This window comes from Pseudoliparis swirei, chromosome 6 (genome assembly GCF_029220125.1).
Source record: "Pseudoliparis swirei isolate HS2019 ecotype Mariana Trench chromosome 6, NWPU_hadal_v1, whole genome shotgun sequence".
In the NCBI taxonomy this organism is placed as follows: domain Eukaryota; kingdom Metazoa; phylum Chordata; class Actinopteri; order Perciformes; family Liparidae; genus Pseudoliparis; species Pseudoliparis swirei.
Window position 1 is genome coordinate 4,978,671 of NC_079393.1, and position 17,160 is coordinate 4,995,830.

The 17,160-nt window shown below is 42.4% G+C and overlaps 2 protein-coding genes and 1 long non-coding RNA gene across 8 annotated transcripts; 2 read left to right on the top strand and 1 right to left on the bottom strand.

Moving 5' to 3' along the window:
* The first annotated feature begins 765 nt into the window (after positions 1–765).
* Positions 766–4,242, top strand: isg20 (interferon stimulated exonuclease gene). Its single transcript, XM_056416789.1, is given in 5 exon segments — positions 766–1,415; positions 1,725–1,813; positions 1,816–2,366; positions 2,452–2,652; positions 3,496–4,242. Coding segments are annotated over 4 exon segments (999 nt in total). The 5' UTR covers positions 766–1,415; positions 1,725–1,755; the 3' UTR covers positions 3,685–4,242.
* A 223-nt stretch (positions 4,243–4,465) lies between these two features.
* LOC130195108 (uncharacterized) lies at positions 4,466–7,655 on the bottom strand. The gene is made up of 3 exons (XR_008832019.1): positions 7,567–7,655; positions 6,690–6,845; positions 4,466–4,668 (listed from the first exon to the last, which is right to left on the bottom strand). It is a non-coding gene; the product is annotated as an uncharacterized LOC130195108 (long non-coding RNA).
* rlbp1b (retinaldehyde binding protein 1b) lies at positions 5,910–17,122 on the top strand. 6 transcript variants are annotated; one of them, XM_056416394.1, is made up of 8 exons: positions 5,910–6,202; positions 6,430–6,473; positions 7,555–7,683; positions 8,738–8,942; positions 10,144–10,322; positions 10,937–11,095; positions 14,596–14,706; positions 15,537–17,122. In XM_056416394.1, the coding sequence occupies exons 2-8, from the start codon at positions 6,462–6,464 to the stop codon at positions 15,663–15,665; spliced, it is 924 nt and encodes a 307-aa protein (XP_056272369.1). In that variant the 5' UTR covers positions 5,910–6,202; positions 6,430–6,461; the 3' UTR covers positions 15,666–17,122. The 6 variants fall into 6 exon arrangements, with proteins under 6 accessions (XP_056272369.1, XP_056272370.1, XP_056272368.1 ...); XM_056416395.1 differs by having other exon boundaries at positions 5,910–6,163; XM_056416392.1 differs by lacking the exons at positions 5,910–6,202; positions 6,430–6,473 and adding exons at positions 6,863–7,277; positions 7,361–7,418.
* Positions 17,123–17,160: the final 38 nt, after the last annotated feature.

A 17,160-nucleotide genomic window follows, 5' to 3' on the forward strand; every position in this document is an offset into this window, starting at 1 on the left:
AGTTGCATTTTGTCGAAGAGTATTTTTTTAAATTTTCATATAAATCCAGCATATGGATGTAAAAGTTTTTCATTTGTCAAAATAATTTCACAAACACTTTAAGATCAAAGACAGAAAATGAGAAAACCGAAAAGGTATTTTTTTTTTTTTTTACAATATTAGAATATAATTAAAAAGTATAAATGTTTTGTTGCTTAATTACAGTTGGGTCTGTTTCACTATATAGCTTATTTTATTTTCATATAAATCCAGCATATGGATGTAAAAGTTTTTCATTTGTCAAAAATAATTACACAGAATTTAGATTAAAAACAGAAAATTAGTAAACTGAAACGGTACACTTTTTTAAACAATATTAACGGGATTAAATGTATTGTTGCTTAATTACAGTTGGGCCTTTTCACTATATAATTGCAGACTCAGTTTAAAATGTCGGTCTCTGCATGAAATATAATCAAATTTCCTAGAATAAAGGCAGAACGTGGGACTGGCATCTTGAAGAAACCTCATGAAAATGGCTGATTATAAACTTATATTTAAGTGGTTAATTAAATTAAGAAACGTCGTTTTTTTGTGAAACATTATTTGGAGCAGTACCGCAGTCGAACCAGTTGGTGGCGCCCGCGTCTGTTTCTGACAGTCGAACGCTTCCGGTCACACAACAGAAGAAGACGAAGAGCCAATCAGACGGGAGACTTAAGGACACTCATCCGGGCACGTTCAGGGACCGGGCACGTGCGACACCAGAAGGTAATGCCGAAACATCATCTTTACGAAGGTTTTCTTATAGTTAGCCGGTTTTCCAGAACCGAACACCAGACTTTATGATGACATAATGCCGGTTAAAGTTGTCCGTGGCTGCTGACGAAGTGTAACACTACGAGCAGTCCGACCTCCCGCTTTCTACGAAGCCATTAGGGCGAAATGACGTTGAATTCGGCTTTTAAATACATTTCACCTGACACGTGCGTGTTACATAAGTAATTGTTGTTTTTATAACGGTGTTTTGGTCGCGTGGTTTATCGCTGCCACGCGTCACGGCCTCGCCGACTGGTCACGTTATTGTGCGAACCAGATTTGGGTTTTTTTGTACACGTGCGCGTGTTCCACGTATGACATACGTCATAATACATAAATATATATTTGTTAGCTTCACCAGCGATGATCCACGTTAAATAATCGACGTTTAACGAGTCGGGTGTTAAACTGACTGCATTGTAAATGTCATTTGCTGATATAACAATCATAACAATTCTCTCGTGACATTACACACATTATTTTGTATTAACTTTCTTAGCTTCAGAATTGGCCTGTTGTAATGTGTTGTTCTTAATCTAAATAGGTGATACACTTCATATTAGGGCTTCGTAGTGAAGCTTCCAGACACCTGACCTTTCCTCTAACAGCACCATGAGGTACATATTTGTAGTTTTGAGGGATATGTTTTAAGATATATTGCCAAGAAACATGGTATATACATTTATTTTCCCCTACTAATAATGATATCAACAGGTCAGTTGTTTTTTGATTAAATGTCCAAAGCTAATGTCATTTTTATCAGCCTCAGACAAACATCAGCATGGGAAGACCAAGTCGGCATCATGAGATGTTACAGAAGCATTTATTAGCAAATTTAGCTCAATACCTCCTGATTTTATTTGTGATCATCTACTGGATTTCTTTCCTGATGATAATCTGGATGTTTTAAAAAAATAATTCCTCAGATGACTTTGAGGCCCGTTTCATTCGTCGAGGATGGCAGAGCCGCCAAATAGGACCAAAGCCGCCTCGTGGGGGCTTTTCGGCAACTACCGGAACCCGCGCCGCTTCACGCCATGGAGGACGCAAAGACACGGCAGCACAACGTGACGGTCGCCAACGCGAAGAGGAAAACGACCGACGACCACAACGAGCTTCTGGGTGCAAACCAACTGGTCAAAAAAGCCAAGTGTGGCGACGCGAGCCCGGACGGCCGAAGATCTCCGAACTCTGACGACGAGATCGCCGATGTTTCCAAACCCGGACTCGCCGAGCCCTTGAGTTTAGTCTCGGCCCTGAGAGACAGCTGGGAGATGGACAGCGGTTTCTCCTCCGAGGCGAGTCCCCCGGTCAGCGGGCGGAGCTCGCCGTACCTCAACTCGTGCCCGACCGCGGTCGTGGCGTTGGACTGCGAGATGGTCGGCACGGGGCCCGGCGGGCGCCGCAGCGAGCTGGCCCGCTGCAGCGTCCTGGGTTACCACGGCAACGTGCTGTACGACAAATACGTCCGACCGTGTCGACCCGTCACCGACTACAGGACCCGGTGGAGCGGCATCCAGAGGCATCACCTGCGGGACGCCATCCCCTTCGCTCAGGCCCGGCAGGAGGTGAGGCCTCTGAGTCTCGGTCCATTTTAAATGGCACATTGAGCTCCAGGTGGAGGTGATTCGACTCGTCTCTCCTCTCCTGCAGGTCCTCTGTCTACTGCAGGGCAAAGTGGTCGTCGGCCACTCCATCTACAACGACTTTGAGGTGTTGGACGTGCTCCACCCGGGTCACATGGTCAGGGACACGTGCACGACGCACCTCCTCAGCCGCCTGGCCGGCTTCCCCAGCGAACGCTGCACCTCCCTCAAAATCTTGGCCGTCCGGCTGCTGAACAGGAAGATACAGGTGAGTCCGACACTTATGTCACACAACGGTCCACTTAAAATAGCATATCTCCGTTTTGTATACTTTATTTGGTGAAACTACTTAAAGCTCTCATAATTAAGAGTTGATTTCAAGTTGTAAACTATTCTGGTTTATTTATTTTATCAGTAACATACTGAAGTGTGGATTGTTTAAAGGAGCTTTACATTAGTACGATGTTGTAGAGCACAGGTGTCAAACACAAGGCCCGCGCTTTTCTTAAAGAAATTGAAGAAAACTATCCCGTGCTTTTATTTTGAAGGTTTAGGATTAAATGGATTTATGTTGTAATATTAGAGACATTTTCTTATGTAGAATATTTCTACACTCAAATAAACAATAATCAAATGCAAAGACAGTTATGTCACAATATGTTCGCGGAGTTTATAAAGTGTTTCCGGACCTTTAAGAGGGCAGCCATGTTGCTGATTTGGCCCAAGTGGGGAAAAAAGGTGCATTTTACACCGAAAACCCATCGTAAGGAGCGAGTGATCCTGAGTTGTAAACTTGCTTCCAGTGAGCTTTAAGTTATTTAGGAAACACTTTTACAGAAATTATGAATTGTTCAGAAATAATTTCAACTGTTGTAGGATATTTATATATGTTCAACATTTACGGATTTTTACCGGCAAACGAGCTAAATGTGATGTTCTAATATCGGCCTCAACAATCCAGCGTCAAACACCATTTTGAAGACGCGGTCGTGAAGCATAAACGTTCCTGAGGATGATTTTTCCCGTTTGCTCCGTGCTCATAACTCCAGTGTCGGCCGTGTTTGTGACGCGTCCGATACGCTGACCCTCCTGTGCGTGTTCACCTGTCCAGGTGGGGCGGAGGGGTCACTGTTCGGTGGAGGACGCCCTGGCCTCCCTCGACCTCTACAAGCTGGTGGAGGGCGAGTGGGAGAGGGAGCGCCTGCTGAGGGGCGGCAGCGTGGCGCAGAGCGTCGCCGCCTCAAACCACTACATGCAGGACCAGTACTGGCCGGATGATGTCATCCCTCACAGCCAATGAGAGCAGAGTGTTCAAAACGCTCGCGCAACGGATCACGTGGTTATTTACAGCCGTCGGAGCGACTTCAGATTACTAATAAATTGTGTAAATTCTGACGAGATGACATAACTTTATTGCCTGAAAATGCTAACTTATTACTCTTAAACATGTTAGACATGATTGAATTTCCTAACGACGATACTTCTTACATGACGTGTTCCTGCACAGACTTGTCGTCGGTGCTCGTCTCGTGAATATTTCGGGGCTCTTACTTAAAGTGACTTGTTGTTGTTGTTGTTGACGGGACACGGAGCTGATCTCGAGCCACCGAAACTATTTTGGAAAACTGCTTTTTATTTATTTTTTTTAAATGCGGCTGTGATCTCACACGTTTTTAAGATGTTTTTTTCAGCGTCTCCAAGGCAACAGGGAAACGCCTTTTTAAGAAGTGGTCAAAGCTGCCTCCATGTGGCCTTTTAGAGTAGCCGGTGTGGATCTTGGTGTTTGGTGTTACCTGTCGGCTGCTCTTCTTAAATGTCCGAATAAAAACCCAAAAAAGGGAATCTGGTTCAAATGAAACTGACTGTTTGGTTTGTGTCGTCACTGAGCAACACTTGAGTTTATATAACAATTTGTAATTTTTTTTATGTCATGCGATCTACCATACAACGCCGCGATCGACTGGCAGGTCGACGTATTGAGCACCCCTGGTCTAGAAATATCCAGAAACAAAAGCGACCCATGAACACACACGCACACACACCTACACACCTACACACACACGCACGTAAAGCCTGAACTTGGCCCCGTGGCTCAGGCTATAGGAGCGGAACACAGACGCCATTGTTTCTCATTTTGTTCCCCAAATCGCTTTATTGGGATCAGGTAGATTACCAGCTGGCCGCCTGCTCCTTCCTCCTCCTTCGTGCTCCTTCCTCCTCCTTCGTGCTCCTCCGTGCTCCTTCCTGCTCCTCCCTGGTCCTTCCTGCTCCTTCGTTCTCCTTCCTGGTCACGTCAGAAGGAGACACGTGTGACGTGAGCGCCGCCAGGAAGATGGCCGACCTCCAAGAAGAGTCCGTAGAATGTTGAGTTCACAGAAATACTTTATACACACACACACCTCGCATATTTATACCTGAACAACAACTAACAGTACCTGTCAGTCTGTCTTAAGTTGTAAACGGTAATAAAGTCGTTCATTATCAACGTATAGCAGAATGCTCCGTTTACATAATGTATGGACAGTATGAGCATGTGTGTATTAAAGTTATAAAATATAAATCTGTGTTTTAGTCGGTGGAAAACTTCCTCAGTGGCTTTAAATAATCACACGTTTGTTATGGTTCTGTGATTTTAAACATTATTCACAGTTCAAACTCATGAGTCGACCTTTAAAAATCAAATGTTGAAGAGGAAAACACACCGTAGTGCAGCCTCCTGTTGTAGTGACGTGTGGCTCTTTGTTAATTTGTTTCCACACAAACCCCTGAGATTAATCTGGACACCCCCCCCCCCCCCCCCCCCCATTAGATGAAGTGCTCACAGAATTGATCACCTGATGTAACCTTTACATTACGCGGATGTATTGTGTACGTGAGAACTAATCTGATCAGTGTGTCGATTTAGAAGCTTTTCATCCTCAATCAGAATGATGGATCTCTAGTTTAAGATGATTTCTGAAGCGTCCAGAATATAAAACTTGTCAAATATATTTGATATAACCTCTTTATAGAGACTCCGGTATGCAGTGAACTTGCAAAAAAAATCAACTTTTTCTCTTTTTTCCCCCTTTATTTTAACGATTATTCTGTTTTAATCTTCTTGCTTAATCGCGATGAAATGTTTTTAAAAAACAATAATTTATAAATATTTACTTCTTATACTCTTCATATTTACTATTTAGTTTGTCCTCTTTCTCATTCTTCTGTTTTAAATCTCTGAATTAACCCTTTGACATTATTAACCCCTCCCCCTCTTTATGTGTGCAGAGTTTAAAAATTAATTAAAGACTAATTAAATAAAGTCCTTCCTGCCGCTGCTGGTCCCGAACCATCAAACTCCAGAACCTGAGACATCAAACTCCAGAACCTGAACCATCAAACTCCAGAACCTGAGACATCAAACTCCAGAACCCGAGACATCAAACTCCAGAACCTGAACGCCCCGCTCGACGTCACGCCTCCACACACGTGACCCGGACCATGAAACCGTCACTTTCGCCCTCATCCCTCCTGCGTACTCACGAGTGACCTCATCCCACCAAAAGACGATGCCCTGGCTCCGCCCCCTCTCGCTCGTCTCCCATTGGCCGACGTCTCCCCCTCGCCATCGCGTCCTCCCGCCCGCTGCCCACTTTTTTTTTTTAATGCTGATTGAAAAGAAGAAAGAACAAGTGGGATGTAATCTGGCGTGACGCCGCTAATCCCACCGCTACAAATTACAGGAACCCGTCGCCCACGCACACACACTCGCATCCACGGGGACGCCGGCCACTTCACGGGTGAGACTCCTCTCCTCTTCCTCCTCTCTTCTTCATCAGGTGGCGTACGATTTCATTCTGTCGATCCTCTGGTTTTCTTTCTTTCTTTCTTTTTAAGTGGCATAAACTCTTTTTTAAAGTGTGTTTCCTGCTGCCTTTGACTCGTGTCGTTGAGCTCGTGTCCCGAGTTGTGAGATCTAAATGTGAAGGGGATTAAAGTGGACTACAGGGTGCCGTTTGTTCCTCTTGTGTTCTTCTTAATCCCCCATCCCGTCTTTCTGCTGCAGACGGTACGACGCCGACATACAGAGCAGAAGACATGGCCGTGGTGGTGAGTGTTTACTCTTTTTACTCATTGAAAATGTTTGTTTTTATTTATTTGAACCGATCCAAGGTGTGTGTGTGTGTGTGTGTGTGTGTGTGTGTGTGTGTGTGTGTGTGTGTGTGTGTGTGTGTGTGTGTGTGTGTGTGTGTGTGTGTGTGTGTGTGTGTGTGTGTGTGTGTGTGTGTGTGTGTGTGTGTGTGTGTGTGTGTGTGTGGGCTTTACTGGACTCGAGGGAGATTAATCAAACACTGAGGCCTATTGATGTCCACGGACCACGGCGGCGTCCAGCCAACGGGCAAGCAACAAACTCCGGTCACCGGAGTTCAAGCGCTCTGGGTCGGGGTCATTGGGGTCATCGGGGTCCTGGAACTGGCAGAGCTAAATGGAATGGCGGCTTTAGCTCAGTGGGGTAAGAGGGCCGTCCTGCAACCGCAGGGTTGTGGGTTCGATCCCCGCTCTCCCCATTAGTTGCAAGTCGAAGTGTCCTTGAGCAAGGCACTGAACCCCCAGTTGCTTCACCGCAGCCCACTGCTCCTTAATAACTAAGGATGGGTTCAATGCAGAGAACTAATTTCCCCTTGGGGATTAATAAAAGTGTATATTCTATTATTAATGGTATTAATTCTCCAGAAGAAGCCTGTCCACCGTGGAAATTACTTCTTTTCTGTGGCTATAGATAATTATAGATTCTGTGAGTGAGAGCTGCTTTGATCTGACTAGTTTTGGGCCGCGTCCCACTTCTTTCTGTGCAGGGCTGGGTTTAAAAATAATAATAATTGAGGATTGAATTATGTCGGAATCTAACGCCCGGTGAGCTTGTCGTCTTTTTCTACTCATCAATCAGATATTTGCCGAATGCCAACGAGGCTCAATGTTGACTTTTAATATTTTAGCTTTTTGGATGCAGATTTTAGTCATGGAGACACCGTGCCGTTACTTCATAATGAAAAGGTGACGTGAAAGAAGTTTGTATTTGATCAGAAATACAAACTGCAGGACTGTCAAACTAAATAATTTGCTACGCCGTTGAGCTGCCGGCGAGGTCAAAATGGCTTTCGCCCTGACGGACGACGCTCTCTTCCTCCAGAGTGGAACGTACCGCATGGTGTCGGAGGAGGAGCAGGCTCTGAGGGCCAAGCTGGAGCGGCTCACCGTCAAGGACCACGGGCCCGTGTTTGGACCCTGCGCCAGCCTGCCGGACCACACCAAGCAGAAGGTAAAACCACAGCAACAACAACATGCAGTTCAATCACCGCACGGCAAGGTACCGCTTGCCCTGTATTAAAGGGCCAGTACGTAGCAGGAATGGAATACAACGTTCCAAAAGGGCGGAAAGGGAGACGTGTTCAGTCGGTTGCATTCTACAACCTCACCACTAGATGCCGCTACAGCCTTCACACTGCTCCTTTAAACTAGATCACCAGGATTACGACAGAAACGAAGTTGAGCTCAGAGAGCCTGAAGATGCGAGAGACTTTCAAGTAGCACTAACCTCACCGGCGGAGGTTTTCCTCGTGATAATGGTCCATGAAAGAAGTTCACCATAAATGGAGGAATTAGATGCGAGTGGTTGCGACAGACGCTAATTTGACACGAGTCGCACGAGGCGAAAAATTCGCCTTTTCGGCCGTAAATTGAAATATTTAAACTAATATTATATTTCAAAAATCGCCCGACGCCGAGTTGCGAAAGCCAATCAGCGTTGAGCTGCTCCGCCATTGGTGAATTTAACTGGAAGAGGAAGTCATTCAGATGTAGTCGGGGAAAGTCACCGAGCTGTGTGAGCCTTCGGGTGGTGTTATGAATAAATATATATATGATATTGTAACTTAGCGTTCTGGGTTTGTGTGTGAGATGCTCTTATAACAAGTTAACAAAACAGTCGGGAGATCAGACACGCCGTTCAGCCCACGGCTTCACTCTCCATTTATTTGTTCCGTTACTTTTCCTCTCTACGGCAACCCCGAAGGGACATATCACCTCCAACTCCAAAACACACCAGACAGTTTGTTATTAATATTAATGTTTTGAACCCGAACACGAGGGCGTTGGATGTTCCGGCGTTCGCGGGACGTCCTCAACACGCATAAAGCAGAACTCGCGGTTAGTTCTTCTGAAGGAAACGAGAACGGTTTCCGCGGAGACGAGCCACAGAGATAAGCCACGCCCCCTCGAAGGCGCGAATGAAGCGTGGAAAAAAGCCGACAACAGTCGAGCGGCGGCTCGAACTCACGCGAGTGAAGCGTTGCGTCCGGCTCCGCCCCCTTCAGGCCAAGGACGAGCTGAACGAGACGGACGAGAAGAAGGTCGCCGCGGCGAAGGAGCTGCGCGGCATCGTGAAGGAGAAGGCCGAGGCCGGCGACGAGCTGGCCAAGGGGGTTCTGGACACGTTCGGGGAGAAGCCCGACAGCCTGCTGGTCCGCTTCATCCGGGCCCGGAAGTACGACGTGCCCAGAGCCTTCGACCTCATGAAGGGTACGAGGGAGAGACAGTAACACACACACACACACACACACACACACACGTGTGTATCCGACACACTCAACACACAACAATGACAAACGTGCTCATGTGTGTGTTTTATCAGCATCGAAAATATACTTAAAGTCTGAAGAATGGTTTATTTAATAATCTTCATGTGTTATATTACTGGTGTATAATTAGTGATGCGTTCAGGTGTCGTCCCGTCTGCTTTGTTTACAGCTTGGTAGCTTTAATCCAGAATAAAACATAATCATCGATGAGTTGAGTTATTTTTAGATTTAATAAAGTAACTTCAATTAAAAGTAATGATTACAACATACACAGGTAGCTTGAATTGGAAATACTCAATTAAAGTACAAGTACCGAAACAATGTAAATACCGTACTTGAGGAGATATACTTAGTAATATTAAAACACTGGATTATATTATAATGATATATTTATATACGTCTCCAAAGAAAACCAATGATGTTTAGACTAAATTAATAATATATAATAAATATTGTTTTCAAATATACAACTATATATATATATGTACATATATATATATATATATATATTTCCACTGAGACCCAAACTGATAAAATTGTTCATGTGTAGTTCAGCTCGGTAGCTTTAATCCATAATAAAACATAATCATTGATGAGTTGAGTTACATTTAGTTTTCATAATTTGAATCTGCAAAGTAATTTAAATTAAAAGTATGAGTAAAACATACACGAGTAAAAAAAGTAGCTTGAATTGGAAATACTCAATAAAAAAATGTAAGTACCGTACTTGAGGAGATATACTTCGTAATATTAAAACACTGGATTATATTATAATGATGGATTTACAAATATAAACGGCTCCATCAAAGAAATCAAATCATGTTTAGACTAAAATCAATAATTAGATTTTGTTATTGACAAAATATTGTTTTAAAATGTACAACTATAAAAAAAAATTTAAAAAAATTCCGATCATTATGGGATGTTCAACTCCTCCCAAACTGATGGAATTGTTTTTCGAGACCCAATCCTCACTTTTTCATTCATAGGAAAGAACACAATTAAAATAGTGAATGAATCCACTAAAGTGTTATAGAACAAAATAAAACTCCCTGTATATGTTGAAGTGACCCCACAGTGACCCCACAGTGACCCCACAGTGACCCCACAGTGACCCCACAGTGACCTCCCGTGTGCCCCAGGCTACGTGCGCTTCAGGAAGGCGTACCCCGAGCTGTTTGAGAGCCTGACCCCCGAGGCCGTGCGCAGCACCATCGAGGCCGGCTACCCCGGCGTCCTGCCCAGCCGGGACAAGTCCGGCCGCGTGGTTCTGCTCTTCAACATCGAGAACTGGGACTACGAGGAGATCACCTTCGACGAGGCGCGACACCATCCCCCACAATGCACCTGGGAAAGCACACGCATCGCTTTTCATTCACATGGGTCCAGGATTCCTTTGTAACCTGTCTGTGTGTGTGCGTGTCTGTGTGTGTGTGTATTTGTGTGTGTGCGTGTCTGTGTGTGTGGATGTGCGTGTGTGTATTTGTGTGCGTGTGTCTGTGTGTGTACGTGCGTGTGCGTGTGTCTGAATGTTTTTGTGTGTGTATTCATATGTGTGTGTGGGCGTTTGCATGTATGTATGTGTGTGTGTATGTATATATGTGTGTGTGTGTACATGTGTGTATGTGTGTGTGTATATATGTGTGTGTATGTATGTATGCGTGTGTGTGTACATGTGTGTATGTATATATGTGTATGTATGTATGCGTGTGTGTGTGTGTGTATGTTTGTATGCGTGTGTGTGTGTACATGTGTGTATATGTGTGTGTGTGTGTATGTATGTATGCGTGTGTGTATATATATATGTATGTGTGTGTATCTACGTATGTACCTGTGTGTATGTGTGTGTGTGTATGCGTGTGTGTATATATATATGTATGTATGTGTGTGTGTGTACATATGTACGTGTGTGTACATGTGTGTGTGTGTGTGTAGATCCTGCGTGCCTACTGCGTGATCCTGGAGAAGCTTCTGGAGAATGAGGAGACTCAGATCAACGGCTTCTGCATCATCGAGAACTTCAAGGGCTTCACCATGCAGCAGGCGGCGGGAATCAAACCCACGGAGCTCAAGAAGATGGTGGACATGTTGCAGGTGAGAGGGATGCTTTATTTATTTAAACCGTATTTAGAAAAGGTTGTAAATCCTGCAAAACTATAGAGTAGAACATTTGGTTTTGTCTTATTCTGACCACATTCCTCACCCAGGATTATCTGGATTACTCCCTTGCGTCTGATTGGTTAGATAATATATATATAATATACTAACGTTCAAAAGTGTGTATATACTAACGATCAAAAGTATATATATATACAATATATATTTATATATATATATACATATACAGGACTGTCTCAGAAAATTAGAATATTGTGATAAAGTTCTTTATTTTCTGTAATGCAATTAAAAAAACAAAAATGTCATGCATTACTTAAAGACGTTTTGCCTTTAATTGGCGGCTCTCTATTAGATATTATCAATGTGTCTCTGCTAACAGGCCACGTACCACACTCCTTCAAGGTGGCTGTTATTAAACCTCTCCTGAAGAAGCCCACTCTGGATCCAGAGGTATTGGCTAACTACAGACCGATCTCTAACCTCCCCTTCCTCTCCAAGATCCTTGAGAAAGTGGTCGCAAATCAGTTGTGCGACTTTCTACATCATAATAGTTTATTTGAGAAATTTCAATCAGGATTTAGAAAACACCACAGCACCGAGCGGCACTGGTGAAAATTACAAATGACCTCTTAATGGCAGCAGATAAAGGACTCCTCTCTGTCCTGGTCTTGTTAGACCTTAGTGCTGCATTCGACACCATTGACCATGACATCCTGTTACAGAGACTGGAGCAGTCGATTGGCATTTCAGGCACGGCACTAATTTGGTTTAAATCCTATTTATCAGATCGATCTCAGTTTGTATTTGTAACGATGACGCCTCGATAACCACCAACGTTAATCACGGAGTTCCACAAGGTTCTGTGCTTGGACCAATTTTATTTACCTTATACATGCTTCCTTTGGGCAATATTATCAGGAAACACTCCATAAACTTTCATTGTTATGCAGATGACACTCAACTATATTTATCGATAAAACCAGAGGAGAGCAACCAACTCTGTAAAATTCAAGCATGTCTTAAAGACATAAAACATGGATGACCTGCAACTTCTTGATGTTAAACTCAGACAAAACCGAAGTAATTTTAATCGGCCCTGAGCACCTCAGAGATCAATTATCTGGTGATGTGGTTTCTGTAGACGGCATTGCCCTGGCATCCAACACCACTGTAAAGAATCTTGGCGTTATCTTTGATCGGGACTTGTCCTTTAACTCCCACGTAAAGCAAATCTCAAGGACTGCATTCTTTCATCTACGTAATATTTCAAAATCAGGCACATCTTGTCTCAAAAGATGCAGAAAAATTGGTTCACGCGTTCGTTACTTGAGACTGGATTACTGCAACTCCTTATTATCAGGCTGCTCTAATAAATCTCTTAGGTCCCTCAGTTGATCCAGAATGCTGCAGCTCGTGTTCTCACTAAAACTAAGAAAGAGATCACATCACTCCTGCACTAGCTGCTCTGCACTGGCTCCCAGTAAAATCAAGAATCACTTTTAAAATTCTTCTCTTAACCTACAAAGCCTTGATTGGTGATGCTCCATCATATCTTAAGGAGCTTGTCGTACCATATTGCCCCACTAGAGAGCTCGCTCACTAAATGCGGACTACTTGTAGTTCCTAGAGTCTTAAAAAGTAGAATGGGAGCCAGAGCCTTTAGTTATCAAGCTCCTCTTTTATGGAACCAGCTTCCAATTTCAGTCCGGGAGGCAGACACAGTCACCTCGTTTAAGAGTAGACTTAAGACCTTCCTCTTTGACAGAGCTTATAGTTAGGGCTGAATCAGGTTTGCCCTGGTCCAGCCCCTTGATATGCTGCTATAGGCTTATAGCTGCCGGGGACGTTTAGGATGCACTGAGTACCTATCTCCTCTTTTTCTCTCCTTAAGGATGAATTTTCATCTCTCAATCACACGTTACTAACTCTGCTTTCTCCCGGAAGTCCTTTTGACTTTCGTCTCATGGGGTCATCGGACCCTATGAGACGGCATAGATCCTATCTGCCTGATGGATCGTCTGGGTCGTGGAATTCCTGCTCATGACTACGCCACTGTCCTGTTGAGACTCCGCCCTCCTCCTCCCCACCGCCATCTGCCTGATGGATCGTGGAGGTCTCCATCGTGGAATATGCCTACTATGAACTATTCATACACTCTGTCATATTCATTGAATGTATTTTAACTCTAAATCTGTCCTTCTGTACACATTACATCTATTGCATCTGTCCATCCTAGGAGAGGGATCCTCCTCTGTTGCTCTCCTCCAGGTTTCTTCCCTTTTTTTTCCCCCTGAAGGGTTATTTGGGAGTTTTTCCTGGTCCGATGTGAGGTTTTGGGGCAGGGATGTCTATGTGTACAGATTGTAAAGCACTCCGAGACAAATTTGTAATTTGTGAAATTGGGCTATACAAATAAACTGAATTGAATTGAATTGAATTGAATTCTGGATTCATTACAAATCAACTGAAATATTGCAAGCCTTTTATTCTTTTAATATTGCTGATTATGGCTTACAGCTTAAGAAAACTCTAAAATCCTATCTCATAAAATTGTAATATTTCCTCAGACCAAGTAAAAAAAAAGATTTATAACAGCTGAGTGTTTGTCAAGGCTCAGGAAACCCTTGCAGGTGTTTCGAGTTAATTAGACAATTCAAGTGATTTGTTTAATACCCTACTAGTATACTTTTTCATGATATTCTAATATTTAGAGATAGGATATTTGAGTTTTCTTAAGCTGTAAACCATAATCAGCAATAAATCAGAATAAAAGGCTTGCAATATTTCAGTTGATTTGTAATGAATCCAGAATGCATGACATTTTTGTTTTTTTAATTGCATTACAGAAAATAAAGAACTTCATCACAATATTCTAATTTTCTGAGACAGTCCTGTACACTACTGTTCAAAAGTATATATATATACAATATATATATATATATATATACTCCCGTTCAAAAGTTTGGTGTCACCCAGACAATTTGGTGTTTTCCATGAAAACTCAGACTTTTATTTATCAAATTAATTTAAAAAAGAATAGAAAATAGTCAAGACATAGAAATAATGATTTTTATTTGAAATATTAAAGTTGTTCTTTAAACTTGTGGCTCAAAGGAAGGCCAGTTTTAGAGCTTCTCTCAGCAGCATAACTGTTTTCAGCTGCGCTCACATAAAAAGGGTTTTCTACCCTTCCGTTAGTCTTCTAAGGCGATAACACAATGTACCACTAGAACACTGGAGATGGGCCTCTACACACCTCTGGAGAGACTTCATTAAACACCAGAGAATAATCATTTACCGCATTAACTATGTCGAGAGTGTATTTATGATTTATTTAATATTATCTTTATTGATAAAAAACAGTGCTTTACTTTGAAAAATAAAGACATTTCTAAGTGACCCCAAACTTTTGATCGGTAGTGTGTGTATAATATATCCGTTATATATATATCACCAAACGCCGTCTGGTTCTCCAGAATTCGTTCCCGGCTCGGTTCAAAGCCGTGCACTTCATCCACCAGCCGTGGTACTTCACCACCACATACAACATGGTCAAACCGCTCATGAAGAGCAAGCTGCTGGAGAGAGTGAGTCACACACACACACACACACACACACCACCTCCACCATGGAGCGTCACATGACCCCATCACAGGAAACAGTCAGAGCGGGTTTAATCCTTTTTATGCTCTGAGGCCGTGTTTCCTTTTTTTTTTTTTTTTCAGACCAGGTTGTGAAATAAATACAGCCTCAGCAATAATAAATATACTACAATATATTTTCATTATTTTTATTTAGCTTTTGGATTTAACTCACAGATTTGAACATTTATGTTTTGACTTTTTAATTTAAATATTTCATGTAAAAATATAATTTAAATCATATTTTATGTAAAAAATATGCTTTAATATATTTGTATTTCCTTTTTTTGCTTTTGGATTCAACACACATATTTTAAGATTTATGTTTTGAATTTTTTATTTAAATCATATTTCATGTAAAAATATGCCATAATATATTATGTTAATTTACCTTTTGGATTTAACACACATTTGAAGATTTTTTTTATTTCAATCATATTTCCTGTAAAAATTATAATTTAAATCAAATTTTATGTAAAAGATATGCTATAATATATTTGTATTATGTTAATGTAGCCTTAAGCTTTTAGATTTAACACACAGATTTGAAGATGTTTCTTTTTACTTTAATATTTAAATCATATTTCATGTAACACCAAAATGTTTTTTTACTTTTAGCATCTCATGTTTTATTTAATTATACTTAACTCTCTGTTGCACTGGCTTATAAGGACTTCAGGGTACCACACATCTCACATGTTGGACAGTCATGTGGTGAACACACACACACACACACACACCCACACCCCTGACCTTTCCTTCTTCGCTCCCACCAGGTGTTCGTCCACGGGGACGAGCTGGAAAACTACTACAAGGAGTTCGATGCCGACATCCTGCCCTCCGAGTTCGATGGAAAAGGCTCAAAGTACGACGGCAAGGCCACGGCGGCCAAGCTGTTCGACTGAAGAGGAAGAAAACACCCTCTGGCCTCCCTCTGCGCCACCAGCCATCACACGGCCGGGGGCCCAGAGTGGAGCCGCGAGGCCGTCGGAAGAAAAGTAATGAGTGAGAGTGTGGAGCGCGTGTTGCGTTCAAGAGCTCCGCACAAAGGCCGACAGAACGCCGCTCTCTGCTCCAACCGTTTGGTGGTTCTTTACTTTGTGTCGTTGCGGAGATGTTTAAATCAATAACTGCACACTGATTTAGAGGTTTGATTGTTCTTCCATGTTTACGATGTCCTACCTTGAGGCAGCCACTGATCAACAGAGTGAAAATCAACCTTCGTAGTTTAAAGACTTTTAAATGAGACGAATGAACTTGTGATGCGTAAAAAAGAAAAGTGTTACATCTGCTTTTGCCCATTGAAGCAGTTTTGTGCAGGCGGGGTTTGGATGCCTCCTTGTTGTTGTTGTTTTTGAAAAGATTAGATTCACAATGTTCTTTTCAGGGTCCGTTGGTTCTCACGGATTCACCAACACGAGACCTCAGAGGTCGCCGAAGGTCACCAACAAGGTCGTTACTGTAATGAAATCATAAGCGGCGGCGCGTGTTCCTCCTCTGCATCCTCGGCACATTTCCAAGTAAATTTAAGAATTGAAGTGAGTGGCAGGTCTGGGAGGCGGGGCTTAATCTAAAAGCACGGGTGGGAAATAGTCCTCGCTGTAAAGTTTACATGATGTGAAGTTCACGAGCAAAAATATAATAATGCAAAAGCCAGTCAGATACATTAAAGTTTGTTAATGTCATGAGGTCTCAGCGCTCCTTCAGACACTAGTGCCTCTCGCTCTCTGTTCTTCTATATGAATATTATGTTTCACCCGGTACACCCACAAAAAAAAGTACAATAAACTGTATATAAGTTGTAGTCTTTGCATTAATTTTGCAAATCTAAACTGTTAGTGGATTTGAGTTAAATGCTGAACTTAAAAAGAGGACATGTGCTAATTTTCAGGTACAAATTTGAGTTTTGAGGGTTTCTACCAGAATATGTTCGTCTCAAATGTGGTGCCTGTCTCTTTAAGAGGCACGGTGGGAAGTTTCCCCTTGAAGCTGACGCTGAAACTGGAAGAAAAATGTCACTAGTAGGTTTTGGGCATCAAAATATTTTTAGAACGTTTTAAATGTTACCCAGATGGAGGAAAAGTTATGAGTTATATTCAGGGTTCATATTCATGTTGACCAAAGGATGTCAAGGATTTTAAACCAAATTTCCATCACCAAACATTTTGTGAAATCTCGATGTATACACGAGTATATCCATTAAATGACCAATTAATGAGACAATAGTTTGATTAAAAGAATACATATTTATATACATGTTTATTCTTTTAATCAAACTGTGTAAATGAACATAATACATTTCTGTGACTTTTCCAAAACTTGATAAAAAGAATGTCTGGAAATAAACATTTCTTTGAAATTTCATGACTTCAAGGTTTCTCATGACCGTATGAACCCCGT